This window comes from Emys orbicularis, chromosome 2, assembly GCF_028017835.1.
Source record: "Emys orbicularis isolate rEmyOrb1 chromosome 2, rEmyOrb1.hap1, whole genome shotgun sequence".
Classification (NCBI taxonomy): domain Eukaryota; kingdom Metazoa; phylum Chordata; order Testudines; family Emydidae; genus Emys; species Emys orbicularis.
Genome location: NC_088684.1, coordinates 296,084,668 through 296,096,718, shown reverse-complemented (window position 1 = coordinate 296,096,718; position 12,051 = coordinate 296,084,668). Strand labels below are relative to the sequence as shown.

General features: G+C 41.5%; 1 protein-coding gene across 1 annotated transcript in view; it reads left to right on the top strand.

Annotated features, from left to right (window-relative positions):
- SMARCC1 (SWI/SNF related, matrix associated, actin dependent regulator of chromatin subfamily c member 1) overlaps positions 1-12,051 on the top strand; it is a 163,794-nt gene that overhangs the window by 83,766 nt on the left and 67,977 nt on the right. Inside the window, exon 19 of the mRNA XM_065398174.1 lies at positions 692-751. Coding sequence (XP_065254246.1) covers positions 692-751 — 60 coding nt within the window. The remainder of the gene's footprint in view (positions 1-691; positions 752-12,051) is intronic.

Below are 12,051 nucleotides of genomic sequence, written 5' to 3'. Positions count from 1 at the left end.
TTGGGGAAAGGATAAGTTATTGGCACTAATTCGGTGTCTTACACAGAACTACATAACCCCATTAACCTTCCCTCCTTATGAGGGAAGCTTTGACATCTGTGATGGGGTGTTTATATCAGCTGAAGCTGGTGGTAGTATCCTCTCCAAGAGTTCTGTAGTTTCAGGGAAACTTTTAAGTAACTCCCAAATCAGTTTGGTGTAGATACAGTAAACTTGGGAGTGATGCTGTGCTAAATACTCATACTGAGGGAAGCAGTTAGTGAGAGAATGCATCTTTTCAGAGAGCTTGCATTTCCTTATCGGTTATCCGTGGAGATTCTTTTTTCACTCCAGGTATTTTTATCTCTTTTTGAGGATCGTTTTCCTAGTAACGATCTACTACTTCAGTCTCTCAAGCTGCACATTACTGTATCCATTATACACCTAATACAATCCAACCTGTCTACTATGCAAGTGTTGTCTTATGTAAACATACTTTCCTATCCTCCTTTGTGTAATTCTTGCAGACTGGACAGCTGTCTACTGTAAGCAGCGATATGATCAACTATAGCAGGGTTGCTGGGAAGAGTGACTAATAGGCTGTGTTAGTAGATAGAACCACTACAGCTGCTGCTTTTACAAGAAGTTTTTTTGCTCAAAGTAGTGCTCCTGCAAAGATAAGTAATCTATCTTGACTTTTCTTCCTTTATAGAGTAAGGGAGCCAGTGCTGGAAGAGAATGGACAGAGCAAGAGACGCTGCTGCTACTAGAGGTAAGAGCTGATGAAGGAGAATGTTGGATACTGAAGATAATCCAGAGAAAGGAGGAGGCTTTTGTATGTAATAGCTAAGGTTAAGATTTTGTTGTGGGTATTTTTAGTAAAAGTCATGGACAAGTCGCAGGCAATAAACAAAAATTCACGGAAGCCTGCAACCTATCCCTGACTTTTATGAAAAATACCTGGTGGGGACTAACAGTCTGAGCCCCGCCATCGAGAGCTGCCAGGGCTGAAGTCGACGAAGTCACGGAGGTCTGTTAAAATCACGGAATCTATGAACTCTGAGACAAAATTATATCCTTAGTAATATGAAATATAATCTGGTGGTTCTTCCGGTGATTGTCCATGTGTGTGCACCACTTGAGGTTCACATGTGGTCTCAACCGCCGATTTTTACTTCGTGTCTGTTTAGGCCACACATGGACTGTTGTCAGATATATTGTGTATTAATTATATCGATTACTTAAGAATTCCCAGTTGACACTCTGAGATTTGGTAGGTTCTTGTCCCAAGATCAGGTCCAATAGTATTAAAATTACTGGTTTCTTGGGAACCTTGATGTGCACGGTTGCAACACACTCACCTAGGAAAAACCCGCTGTATCTAAGACCGTTAGAAAAGTTACAAACATCCCAACCTCGCAAGGTAGATAAAGGTAATACAGAATGTGCATCTGAGCATCCACATAGTCTCACCAGCCCTTGCAAAAGAACCTGAAGTATTAGTCATTATCTTCCTCATCACCAATGGTGGTCATCCTGGCACCTCCCAAGAGTTACATCTCCCAGTGCACACAGGCTGTGATACAACTTTTATAATGTGTTATGCTGACACATTGTGCCTACTCCCCTTTTCCTTATTTGTATTTCCTCACCCTGCTAATGTTGGGTTATCTTCTCCCATAGGTTACTAGGCCTTTTACCTCAAGCTTATTAGCATGTATGTTAATTAGTTACCATGGCACTCTTGTGGTCAGACATCTGCTATAATCCTAATTTAAAATATCCCAAGCTGGTATAAACTAGCATGTTGTGATTACCTGTCAGCAGTTTAGTCATTACAGCATTCTGTCTTATGATACCTTATGATCTAAGGTTCCTCCTGGTTAACTGCTTATGCTAAGGTTTTTGGGCCTTATGGATTGTTTAACTGTGTTATTGTCTTACGTGCCTTGTAGGCTCATTATATTATTGCTTTAGCTTATACCCATGCCTTACCTAGCAAATACCTATACCTGTAAACAAAACACCCCTGACTCCCTCATGTCCCATAGCGAGGGTATAAAGGGCAGAGCCAGATCAGCTGCCACTCCAGTTCATCTTTTCTTCCCTAGGCTTAAGATGGAGTGCTACAGTATCTGCATCCCTCAAATCTTTTCTAAGAATTTTGTGAGTAGTTTTTAATAGTTACTAGTGCTAGTGTTTTTTGACGTCTGGCAATTTGTTGTATTAGTCATAGTTATCAGGTTTTTTGAGAATTTACTTCTTTGCACCTCCCGTTTTCTCCCCTTTCATTTATCAAAAGCTTTCTTATTTAGGGATGATGTCTCATACAAAATCTCCTGGTTTGAAGTACTGCACCTCTTGTGAGAGAGCCTTTCCCTAGAATGACTGACACTCTGGGTCTGTTTGGTCTGGAGGAATCATATATGCCAGCAAAGTGTGGAATATGCAAGTCCTTTTCTAGGCTAGATGGACAAAAGAGTCCAGGGAAGGCATGTTTAAAAGTGGATCTCTTTGGACGTATTCCATGAGGTTCCATCATATTAGGCCCATTCCATCAGAACTCTGGAGGCTTGAGCTCTGTCTTTTTAAAAAAAGTCCCTATTATTGACACTTAAAAAGCTGCCACCTGGGGTTCCATACATAGCTTGCTAAACACTGCTGTGGCAGAGGCATCCAGAGTGGAAGCTTCTTTCAGTAGAACAATCCGTCACTCTCTATTTGGGTAAGACTCTAAGCTCCCATCTCCTTATTTAGGTCACTGTTTGGGACTCATCTCAAATAGAGTCAACATAGGAACAAGCATTCGAAGAAGTTACTTACCTGTATAGTAACTAGTGTTCTTTGAAATGTATAGTCCATATGTGTATTCGACAATCTGCCCTCCTTTCTCTCTGCTTAGGAGTCCTATTACATGCCAGGGCTCTGCGATAGAGGGAGAACTGGAGTGGTAGTTAGATCAGCTTCACTCTTTGTACTGTTGGCACGAAGGTGTTCAGGGCGCATGCATGGACCAGACATTGCTAGCAAAAATGTCTGATCCTGGCACATGAGCACATGTGCACTTTGAGTGGAATACACATCTGGATAATACATCTTGAAGAATTTCAGTTACTGTACAGGTAAGTAATTTTTCTTTGTTGATAAGAATATAAGAAGGGCCATATTGGGTCAGACCTAAAGGTCCATCTAGCCCAGTATCCTGTTTTCCAACAGTAGCCAATGCTAGGTGCCCTAGAGGGAATGAACAGAATAGGTAATCATCAAGTGATCCATCCCCGTTGCCCATTCTCAGCTTCTGGCAAACAGAGGCTAGGGACACCATCCCTGCCCATCCTGGACCTATTTATCTGGTTCTTTTTTTAATCCTGTTATAGTCTTCGCCATCATAACATCCTCTGGCAAAGTGTTCCACAGGATGACTGTGCGTTGTGTGAAGAAATACTTCCTTTTATTTGTTTTAAACCTGCTGCCTATTAATTTAATTGGGTGACCCCTAGTTCTTGTGTTACGAGAGTGAGTAAATAACACTTCCTTATTTACTTTCTCCACATGGTCATAATTTTATAGACCTCTATTATATCCCCCCTTAGTTGTCTCTTTTCCAAGCTGAAAAGTCCCTGTCATATTAATCTCTCCTCATATGGAAGCTGTTCTATACCCCTAATCATTTTGTTGCCCTTTTCTGAACTTTTTCCAATTCCAGTATATCTTTTTTGAGATGGGACAACCACATCTGCATGCAGTATTCAAGATGTGGATGTACCATAGATTTATATAGAGGCAATATATTTTCTGTCTTATTATCTATCCCTTTCTTAATGATTCCCAACATTCTGTTTGCTTTTTTGACTGCTGCTGCACATTGAGTGGCTGTTTTCAGAGAACTATCCACAATGACTCCAAGATCTCTTTCCTGAGTGGTAACAGCTAGTTCAGAACCTTTTGTTTTATATGTATAGTTGGGATTATGTTTTCCAGAGTGCATTACTTTGTATTTATCAACATTGAATTTCATCTGCCATTTTGTTGCCCACTCACTCAGTTTTGTGAGATCCTTTTGTAGCTCTTAGCGGTCTGCTTTGGACTTAATTATCTTGAGTAGTTTTGTATTGTCTGCAAATTTTGCCACCTCACTGTTTACCCCTTTTTCCAGATCATTTATGAATATGTTAAATCGTACTGGTCCCACTACAGATCCGATGGGGGACACACCACTATCTACCTCTTTCCATTCTGAAAACTGACCATTTATTCCTACCCTTTGTTTCCTATCTTTTAACCAGTTAATAGTTGCCGATCCATGAGAGGACCTTCCCTTTTATCCCATGACAGCTTACTTTGCATAAGAGCCTTTGGTGAGGGATCTTAGAATCATAGAAGATTAGGGTTGGAAGAGACCTCAGGAGGTCATCTAGTCCAACCCCAACTAAATCATCCCAGCCAGGGCTTTGGCAAGCCGGGCCTTAAAAACCTCTACGGATGGAGATTCCACCACCTTCCTAGGTAACCCATTTGTGAAATAGTTCTTCCTAATATCCAGCTTAGGCTTCCCCCACTACCACTTGAGACCATTGCTCCTTCTTCTGTCATTTGCCACCATTGAGAACAGCCTAGCTCCATCTTGTCAAAAGCATTCTGAAAATCACTTTCTGAAAGTAAACTATATCCACTGGATCCCCCTTGTCCATATGCTTGTTGACCGCCTCAACGAATTGAGTTTAAAAATTGGGGTAGCTTCTTAAAAAGAGTCACGTATGTAAAATGGAATAAGACAGTTGAGAGGTCTCATGCAGTTTAGAACTATGGATGGTGGTGCTGCCATTCCTGAATTCATAAGAATATCTTTATATAAAATGTGTTTTAACTTCCAGTAATATGTGATTCCTGTATCTGCAGCCCCAGAATCCTATTATGTGCCTGAGTGTATCTAAGGGTACATCTTCACTACCCGCCGTATCGGCGGGTAGCAATCGATTTATCCGGGATCGATATATCGCGTCTCGTTAAGACGCGATATATCGATCCCCGAACGCGCTCACCGTCAACTCCGGAACTCCACCAGAGCGAGCGGCGGTAGCGCAGTCGATGGGGGAGCTGCGGCCGTCGATCCCACGCCGTCTGGACCCCAGGTAATTCGATCCAAGATAAGTTGCGTATCTTGGATCGATTTTCCTTCCCCCCCCCCCCCCCCCCCGTAGACCAGCCCTTACAATGTAGTGAGGTCTTGAGGCAAACAGATAGAAAGAAATGCCCTTGGAGTGATGTGTATATATTTGCAAGTAAGGTGAATGCTGTGAAGTTCTGATAATGTTCACAGCTCCCCAGCTATCCCACAAGGTGTTAGAGGAAACTGCTAACATTCCTTTTTGAAGCGTATCTGTTCCTGGAATACAGATGATTCTGTTGCATGTTGACTAACTTTTCACTTTCATCACTGTTAATAGGGGATGCAAGTTAAGAGGTAGCCACCTAGTCATGTAGTTGTATAGCAAAACCATAGTGCGAGTTAATATGCTATTGAGACTCTAGACCAGCGTTTCTGAAATGCGATCACTGTGGCTACATGTGGCCACCAGGGACTTTTCTTGCAGCCATAGCCTCCTGGACACTGATTGGGGAGGGGGTATAAAATAGCGGCCCCTCCCCCTCCCTGTTGCTCCTGGATGCACCGCCTTGGTGTTGGTTACTGGGGCCACTAGCGGAGGGGTTGGGCTCTGGAGACACCTGGAGGAGCAGGCAGCCGGTGAGTTCCCCACCTTCCATGGGGAAGTGGGGCTCAAGCTTTGGGCTTCAACCCTGGGGTGGCGGGGCGGCAGACTCTGGCTGTGGGGCTTCGGGCTCCAGCCCCAGGCTCTGGCTGCACAGCTGCAGCCTTCAACCCCAGGCCCTCAGGCTCAGGCTCTGGCTGTGGGGCTTCAGACTCCAGCCCCCTGCTGCCTCCCTGCCCTACCCCCGTCGTCCCTGGCCCCGCTGCTTCCACCACCCCCTATCCAAGGCTTAATTTGTCCCCAGGCGTGCCAGGGCTGAATAAGTCTGCTGTGAAAAGTGATACTTGTATGTTTGTTAATATCACTTTTCACAGCAGACTTACTAGCTAGCAATAGATACATTACAATGATTTGGACATGTACATGTCCATCCATATTTGTTTTTCCTAAAGTTAATTAAGTATTTTAGGAAAAGTATTTTAGGAAAAAGTGGCTGCACTCTGAGGCCACCAAAAAATTTGTCGTGAGAACCCCTGCTCTAGACCACAGAACTGTACTTTAATGTGTTCTGTTAGACTTCTGGAAAAAGCTTAAGGGAATGAGTGCAAGAAGGCAGGGTTAAGTTGACTCTCTATAAATAAAGTCAAAAATACGTTCTGTTTTGGCACAAACTATCAGGTCTGTGTCCCAAAACTGACTGGAACTGGAGGTGTTGACTCACATATTAACACTTGGATCATCTGTTATGGTTTCCATTGTGATAGTGCTAATGAGCCCCACAGTCTCACAGTGCTAGGTGCTTTGTATACATATAATAAACAAGAGGGTCCCAGGCTTTCTCCTGTGGCTCAAGGCAGGATTTTTCTTATTTACTAGTGGTTCGTCCAGTCTAGATTTAAGTCTTCAGTAATAGAGCTCCCACCATTTCCCCTAGAAATCTTTTCCACTGCCTACAGAGAAGGTTCTCCTTTCCTTAATACCGTCCCATTTCTCCTAGTTGTAGCCTTGTGTACTACAATTATGTAATTTAGGGGCCTCGTTTTAAAAAAAATAAATTAAAAAAAACTACCAGTACACTTCTTAAAACTAACCTGCACTAAGAGCCAACTGTGCTTGGCAATAGAGGAAGATGGACACGTCAGCTGTGCTGTGTGTTAATGCAACACAAGAGCAACTAGCAACACAAGAGCAACTAGGTGATTACCATTGGGGGGGGGGGGGGAATGGAAAGTGAGCAAACCAGGGAAAGTCTTTATAGGGAATAGAGAATAACAAGAAGTACAATCATCTTGGCCTAGAGGAGCTGTCAGTTTTGAGACTATTTCTGTGGTGGTATTGTCCTTATGTGTGTGTCTAGTGTAATGGGTGCTCGTACCTATTTATTTATTCCCATCTTATGATAGTTAATCAGTACAATAATCCAACACTACCATTTTCTGAACTTGCCTGTACTATACTACTAGTCAAATATAGAAGCTTTATATTTTCCAGAATTGTACTACTCTGCCGTGCAAACAGAGTATTATTGGATGATTTGTCTGGGATTTTTAGCCATGTCACCACTCGTCAGAAACCTCACTACCAAGTTCTGAGACCATAAGGAAAACCATGGACTCTTAATTTCAACAGTGCAGTGCACTTCATACTCTCTTAGTTTAATATCCACCACACCTATACAAATAAGCAAAATTTACTAAGACAGTCTTCATAGAACTGGAAGTGTATTCAGTATAACAGATTTAGTTCTTTTCTCATGTTACAGATAAACATGGCCTGTGCCCCAGATAATTTATATAGTACCATATAATAAACTGGGTTTACAGAGCAAGAATAGCTAAGTAGCAGTTGATATTGGGCATATACTGTATAAACATAGGACTCTAATACCGCATCATAAATAATAGAGATATTTCCTTGCTTATCAACCTTGACATATAAAATTTATGCTATAATTAATTTAATTATAATTCAACACAGTTATTACTTTGGATTAAACATGCTGGTGGAGTAACTTTCAACCAATATTTTATTGACAGTTTCCTTAGTGATAGTTAATAACTTCACTAGCACGGAATGCTATAGCTCCACTAGAATGGAAGAGAAATAATAGAATGACTTGTGAGCAAAAACAAAATCTGGATTGCAAATCCAACATTGCAACACCTCACTGCAGTAAATAAAGTTGTTTGCTTGGTTAAAACTGATTGGAATGGATGGTGATCCAGCTATGATCCATTGATTTATCGTAAAAAGGTGCAATACTCTTATGGTGTCCAAAAATGGCAAGAAAATATCCCAGTGGAATAATCCAAATAAACATCACCCCAAATTCAGCAAATGCTTATTAAACAAGGAATGAGTTCTGAGCCCATGCTATTTGTTCAATCTTTTTGGTTTTTAGCCTATAAATAAAACATTAAAGAGAGGATATCCGTTCAAGCTTAAGTGATCCTGCTACAACAAGCCAACTCCATCCAATTAAATCCTCAGGGTAGCTTTGGGCAAATATGTGCAGTACAGTTCCAAAGAAAAAGTCTTATCCAAGATAATTATTCCCCTACTATCCATAGACTGAATGACTGGAGGGAGAAAAATCTGCTTCTCTCCTAGCATCCTCATTTGCCATTTTTTCACTTGTATCTCAGTGTAGCACTGTATGCCTTACATTGCTACAAGAGCATTTTCAGCAGTTCATAATAAGGGCAAGTGTTGTGGGAAGTTAAACATTAGTTTAACAGAAAAATAATAAGCAATGAAGTAGAATGCACTGAATCGTATTATGCAAAAATACAGCCAGTCTAGCTTTCTAACGTGGGGGGTATAGCCAGCAGTAATTAGATGAAATTAGGGAAAGAAATCTATAGCCTGAATATAAGGAAATTCTGCTTGATGCTGAGATCTTCTAAACTGTGGAAATGTTTTCCAAGGAAAGTAACAGAAGCCCCATTGCTTGGGACATTTAAAATTGGACTGGACAAAGCACAGGATAACAATACCATAAAGAACAGCCCTGCATTGGTGCCTGTAGTATGGACCAGATGACCAAACAGAATCTCTGATTTCCTGGGTGTATTTCTCCTTTCCATGGTATCTTTTAAAAGAACCTTAGCTTTCGGTACTGATTGCTTAGTTTATGGTCTTGGACATTTTCATAATTCATGTTGCCCTTCCCTTTCTGGCTTCTTAAGTTATAGTGACAGAGAACATTTGCTCTCCTCTGAAGTATTAAATAGGAATTTTTTTTGTGTTGCATTTGCCCACCTAATCCTGCTTCCTACACTTTGGGTGGAGGGTACAGCAGTGGACTGAGGTCATTCTGGAGATCTCTTTACTACGTCGAGCTACACTAGTTTTAAACTCTGCAAGAGAAACTGATTCAAACGTTTCAACAAGGCAAAACTAAACCACTTATAAATAATCATACAAAACAAGACCTTAGGCCACCTGGTGTGGGTAGGGTGTCCAGATGAGAGGAAGAAAATATCAGGACACATTGGGGGGGGAGGTCCGCCGGCAGAGCGCAAAAAAAAAAAAAAAAAAAAAGCCCGCTGAGCGAAATATTGGGGACAAATTGCGTCCCAACCGATCTTTGGTAAAGAGACCTCCAGAATGACACATATCTGGTCACCACCTGGTGTGGATGTATTTCTTCAAGTTGGTCAATGCACAACGAATCTGTCACATTTCAATTTTCAGCTCAGCTATCCATCTGGCTAGTCTCTTTTCACATCTTCCAAAGTGCTCCTCAGCTTGTATTTTTCCTTGCTGACTCAGCATTCTTGACAGCCCAAAGTGTCTTGTGACAGAAGATGACCATGGCTTTGATGAAAACAATTATAGCTGAGGCTATTGCAGCTGCGAAAACACTTCCTTACAGGCTTATGAGGGCAAGACTCCAGTCTGGAAAGCAATTCATTCTAGACTTCTTAGATTTAAAAAAATGTATGTATAGTGCTAGTGAAAGGTGCTATATTTATAGTCCTGGAGACTGATGTCCTCTTTACCCACAGGACAAGTTACAGCATATTCAACACTTGTACAAGCTTCCCTCGCCTTAGTCCTAAATTGGAGTAACTGCCTCAGAGGGTGAAAGTATAGTTCGGTCTCTGGTCCATTTAGTCCTTGACAACTGTGTTAAAACTTCCAATATCTTTTTACTTTTTGCACTTGTGTGTCTTGGAGCTCTCACAAGAGAATATTCTATCTAAATATTTGATGCACCCATCCCCATGCTATCGAAGTACCTTGTGGAAATCGGTAAGTCAAGTAGTCTATTTTAAAGTTGATCTACCTTTTGGGTCTCTCCTCTTCCCTGCATGTGCAGAAAGGTTGTGTAAATCTTTCTTGTATGGGGGATGGAGGAATGTAAACCAGAAAATCTTGCATGTTGTCCTGAAGGTGAAGACATTTCTGGTAGTTTGAATGTCTTGTGGCAGGCAGTTTAAAAGCCGCTGGGCTGCTGATTTCTCTTGCTCTAGACTTTCATCTTTGTAATGGGTGTAATCGAGTCTTTTGAGTAATGTAACTGTCATGGGAAGTCATGGATGTAGAGAGAGTGGTCAATGCTGAGGTAGTCTGAGCCCAGTCTATGAGGGCTCTAACAAGAACCTTAAATAAGAACTTGTGATAAGTTTGTGAGGAGTGTAATATCCACAGGATCAGGTGAAGGGCTCACATCTATCTGTTTGGAAGATAGGTTACTGCATTTAGGGCTAGTTGAAGCTTTTTTTCAAGGCACTAGTTTCCAGGTACAGTATATTTCAGTAGTCCATCGTGCAGGTTACAAAAGGATTGGAATACTGTGCCTAAATTGATATCCATTTGGGTAAGTTGTTGACTCGTGGCCTGTTAAAGATGGAAGAAGATGGTCTGGTAGATACCACTATTTGTGAATCCAGTAGCAGTGAAAGAAGGAACTAGGAGGATCAATAGGCTGCAAACTGTTTTGATGAATGGAGGACAGATCCCTCATTTCAGATTGGTGACAAATTTGACTGGATCTTCAGAATACTTCCATCTTCCACTAGCATTGTTTCCATCATGTCTGGGTTTATCTTCTCCTGGTGCTTTTCATTCAGATGCTGACCCACCATTTAGGCACTGGGACATTCTGGGAGGAGAATAGGTAGAACTGGGTGACATCTGTATGCTGTTGATAAGTAAGGCTGTATTTTCTCACTGCCTTCCCTAGTGATTTTAAATATGCATTCAGTGTGATGGAATAGAGGACAGAGTCTTGTAATACTCCACAGTTGAGGGTTCTAGATGTGAAAATGAGGGATCAGTGAAATCACTCAGAGGAAGGATCTGAATCAACTCATAACATTAGCGCTCACCACTGCAAAGTTAAGGTGGTCCAGCAGCATCTCATAATCAGCTGTGTTGAAAGCTGATGAGAAATGACCAAGGAATCTTAGTATGGATCTTGGTTTTGTGCATGTGGTGGCCAGGAGGAAATCTTCCGTCAGTGAGCTTCTGTACCATATCCTAGGGTTGGACCTTTGGTCTGACCCAGTAGGGCTGTTCTTATGGGTTAAACACCCAATTGGGAAGAGCGTTGGTTATTGGCAGAGGCAGGTGTAGTTGGGAGATGGCTGTTCCCTGGCTTCTCTAACTTTGGTGACAGTGATCAACATCTTAGGTAGTGATCAGATAATAGAATGCTTTAAGGCAGATAGCTGACTTTTCTGTAAAGGAAGGCAATTTCATTTTGCCCAAGGAACTTTTTGCCTTTTTGGCTATCCACAACTGGCGGGAATCCGAATCGCATGTCATCATTTGAATTTCCTCCACTTCTTCAAGGACTTGCTGTTGTATAACTGGACCAAGGTCTGGGAAAGTTGGTATATCAGTGGTCCAGTGTCTAGTCCCCATCACTTGGGATTCTGATAAATTATTTCAGATGCAGGAGATCTTGTCCACAAAGTAGACTTATTTAATGTGGTTCAAATACCTCTGCTCTTACCAAAGATTAATTAAGGGATTTAATAATCTCTCTACACTACATTCTAATACTTCAATCCTGAACGCAGGATTTTCCTTACCATTTATAGTGTAATAGATGGTGCTCTGTAAATATAGCCACATTGACAATCTGTTGCTTCTGATACACCAAGATCCTCACCTTACAACTCATGGATTCTGTCTAGTTGCCAGTGATCAAGAATGTTCTGTAGTCTTATTTCTAGGCTGTTGAGAAAAATTAGACTTATCTTTATAGCTCATTTCATGGTTGTATCACTGGTATCCTTCTCCATGCTGCCAAAATTATTTGCATTAACAGTGTTTTGTTAGTCTGAAAACTTACAAGGACTCCATCAATTTAAAAATCAAACTCCTGTTTGAAAACTTTTACCTACCT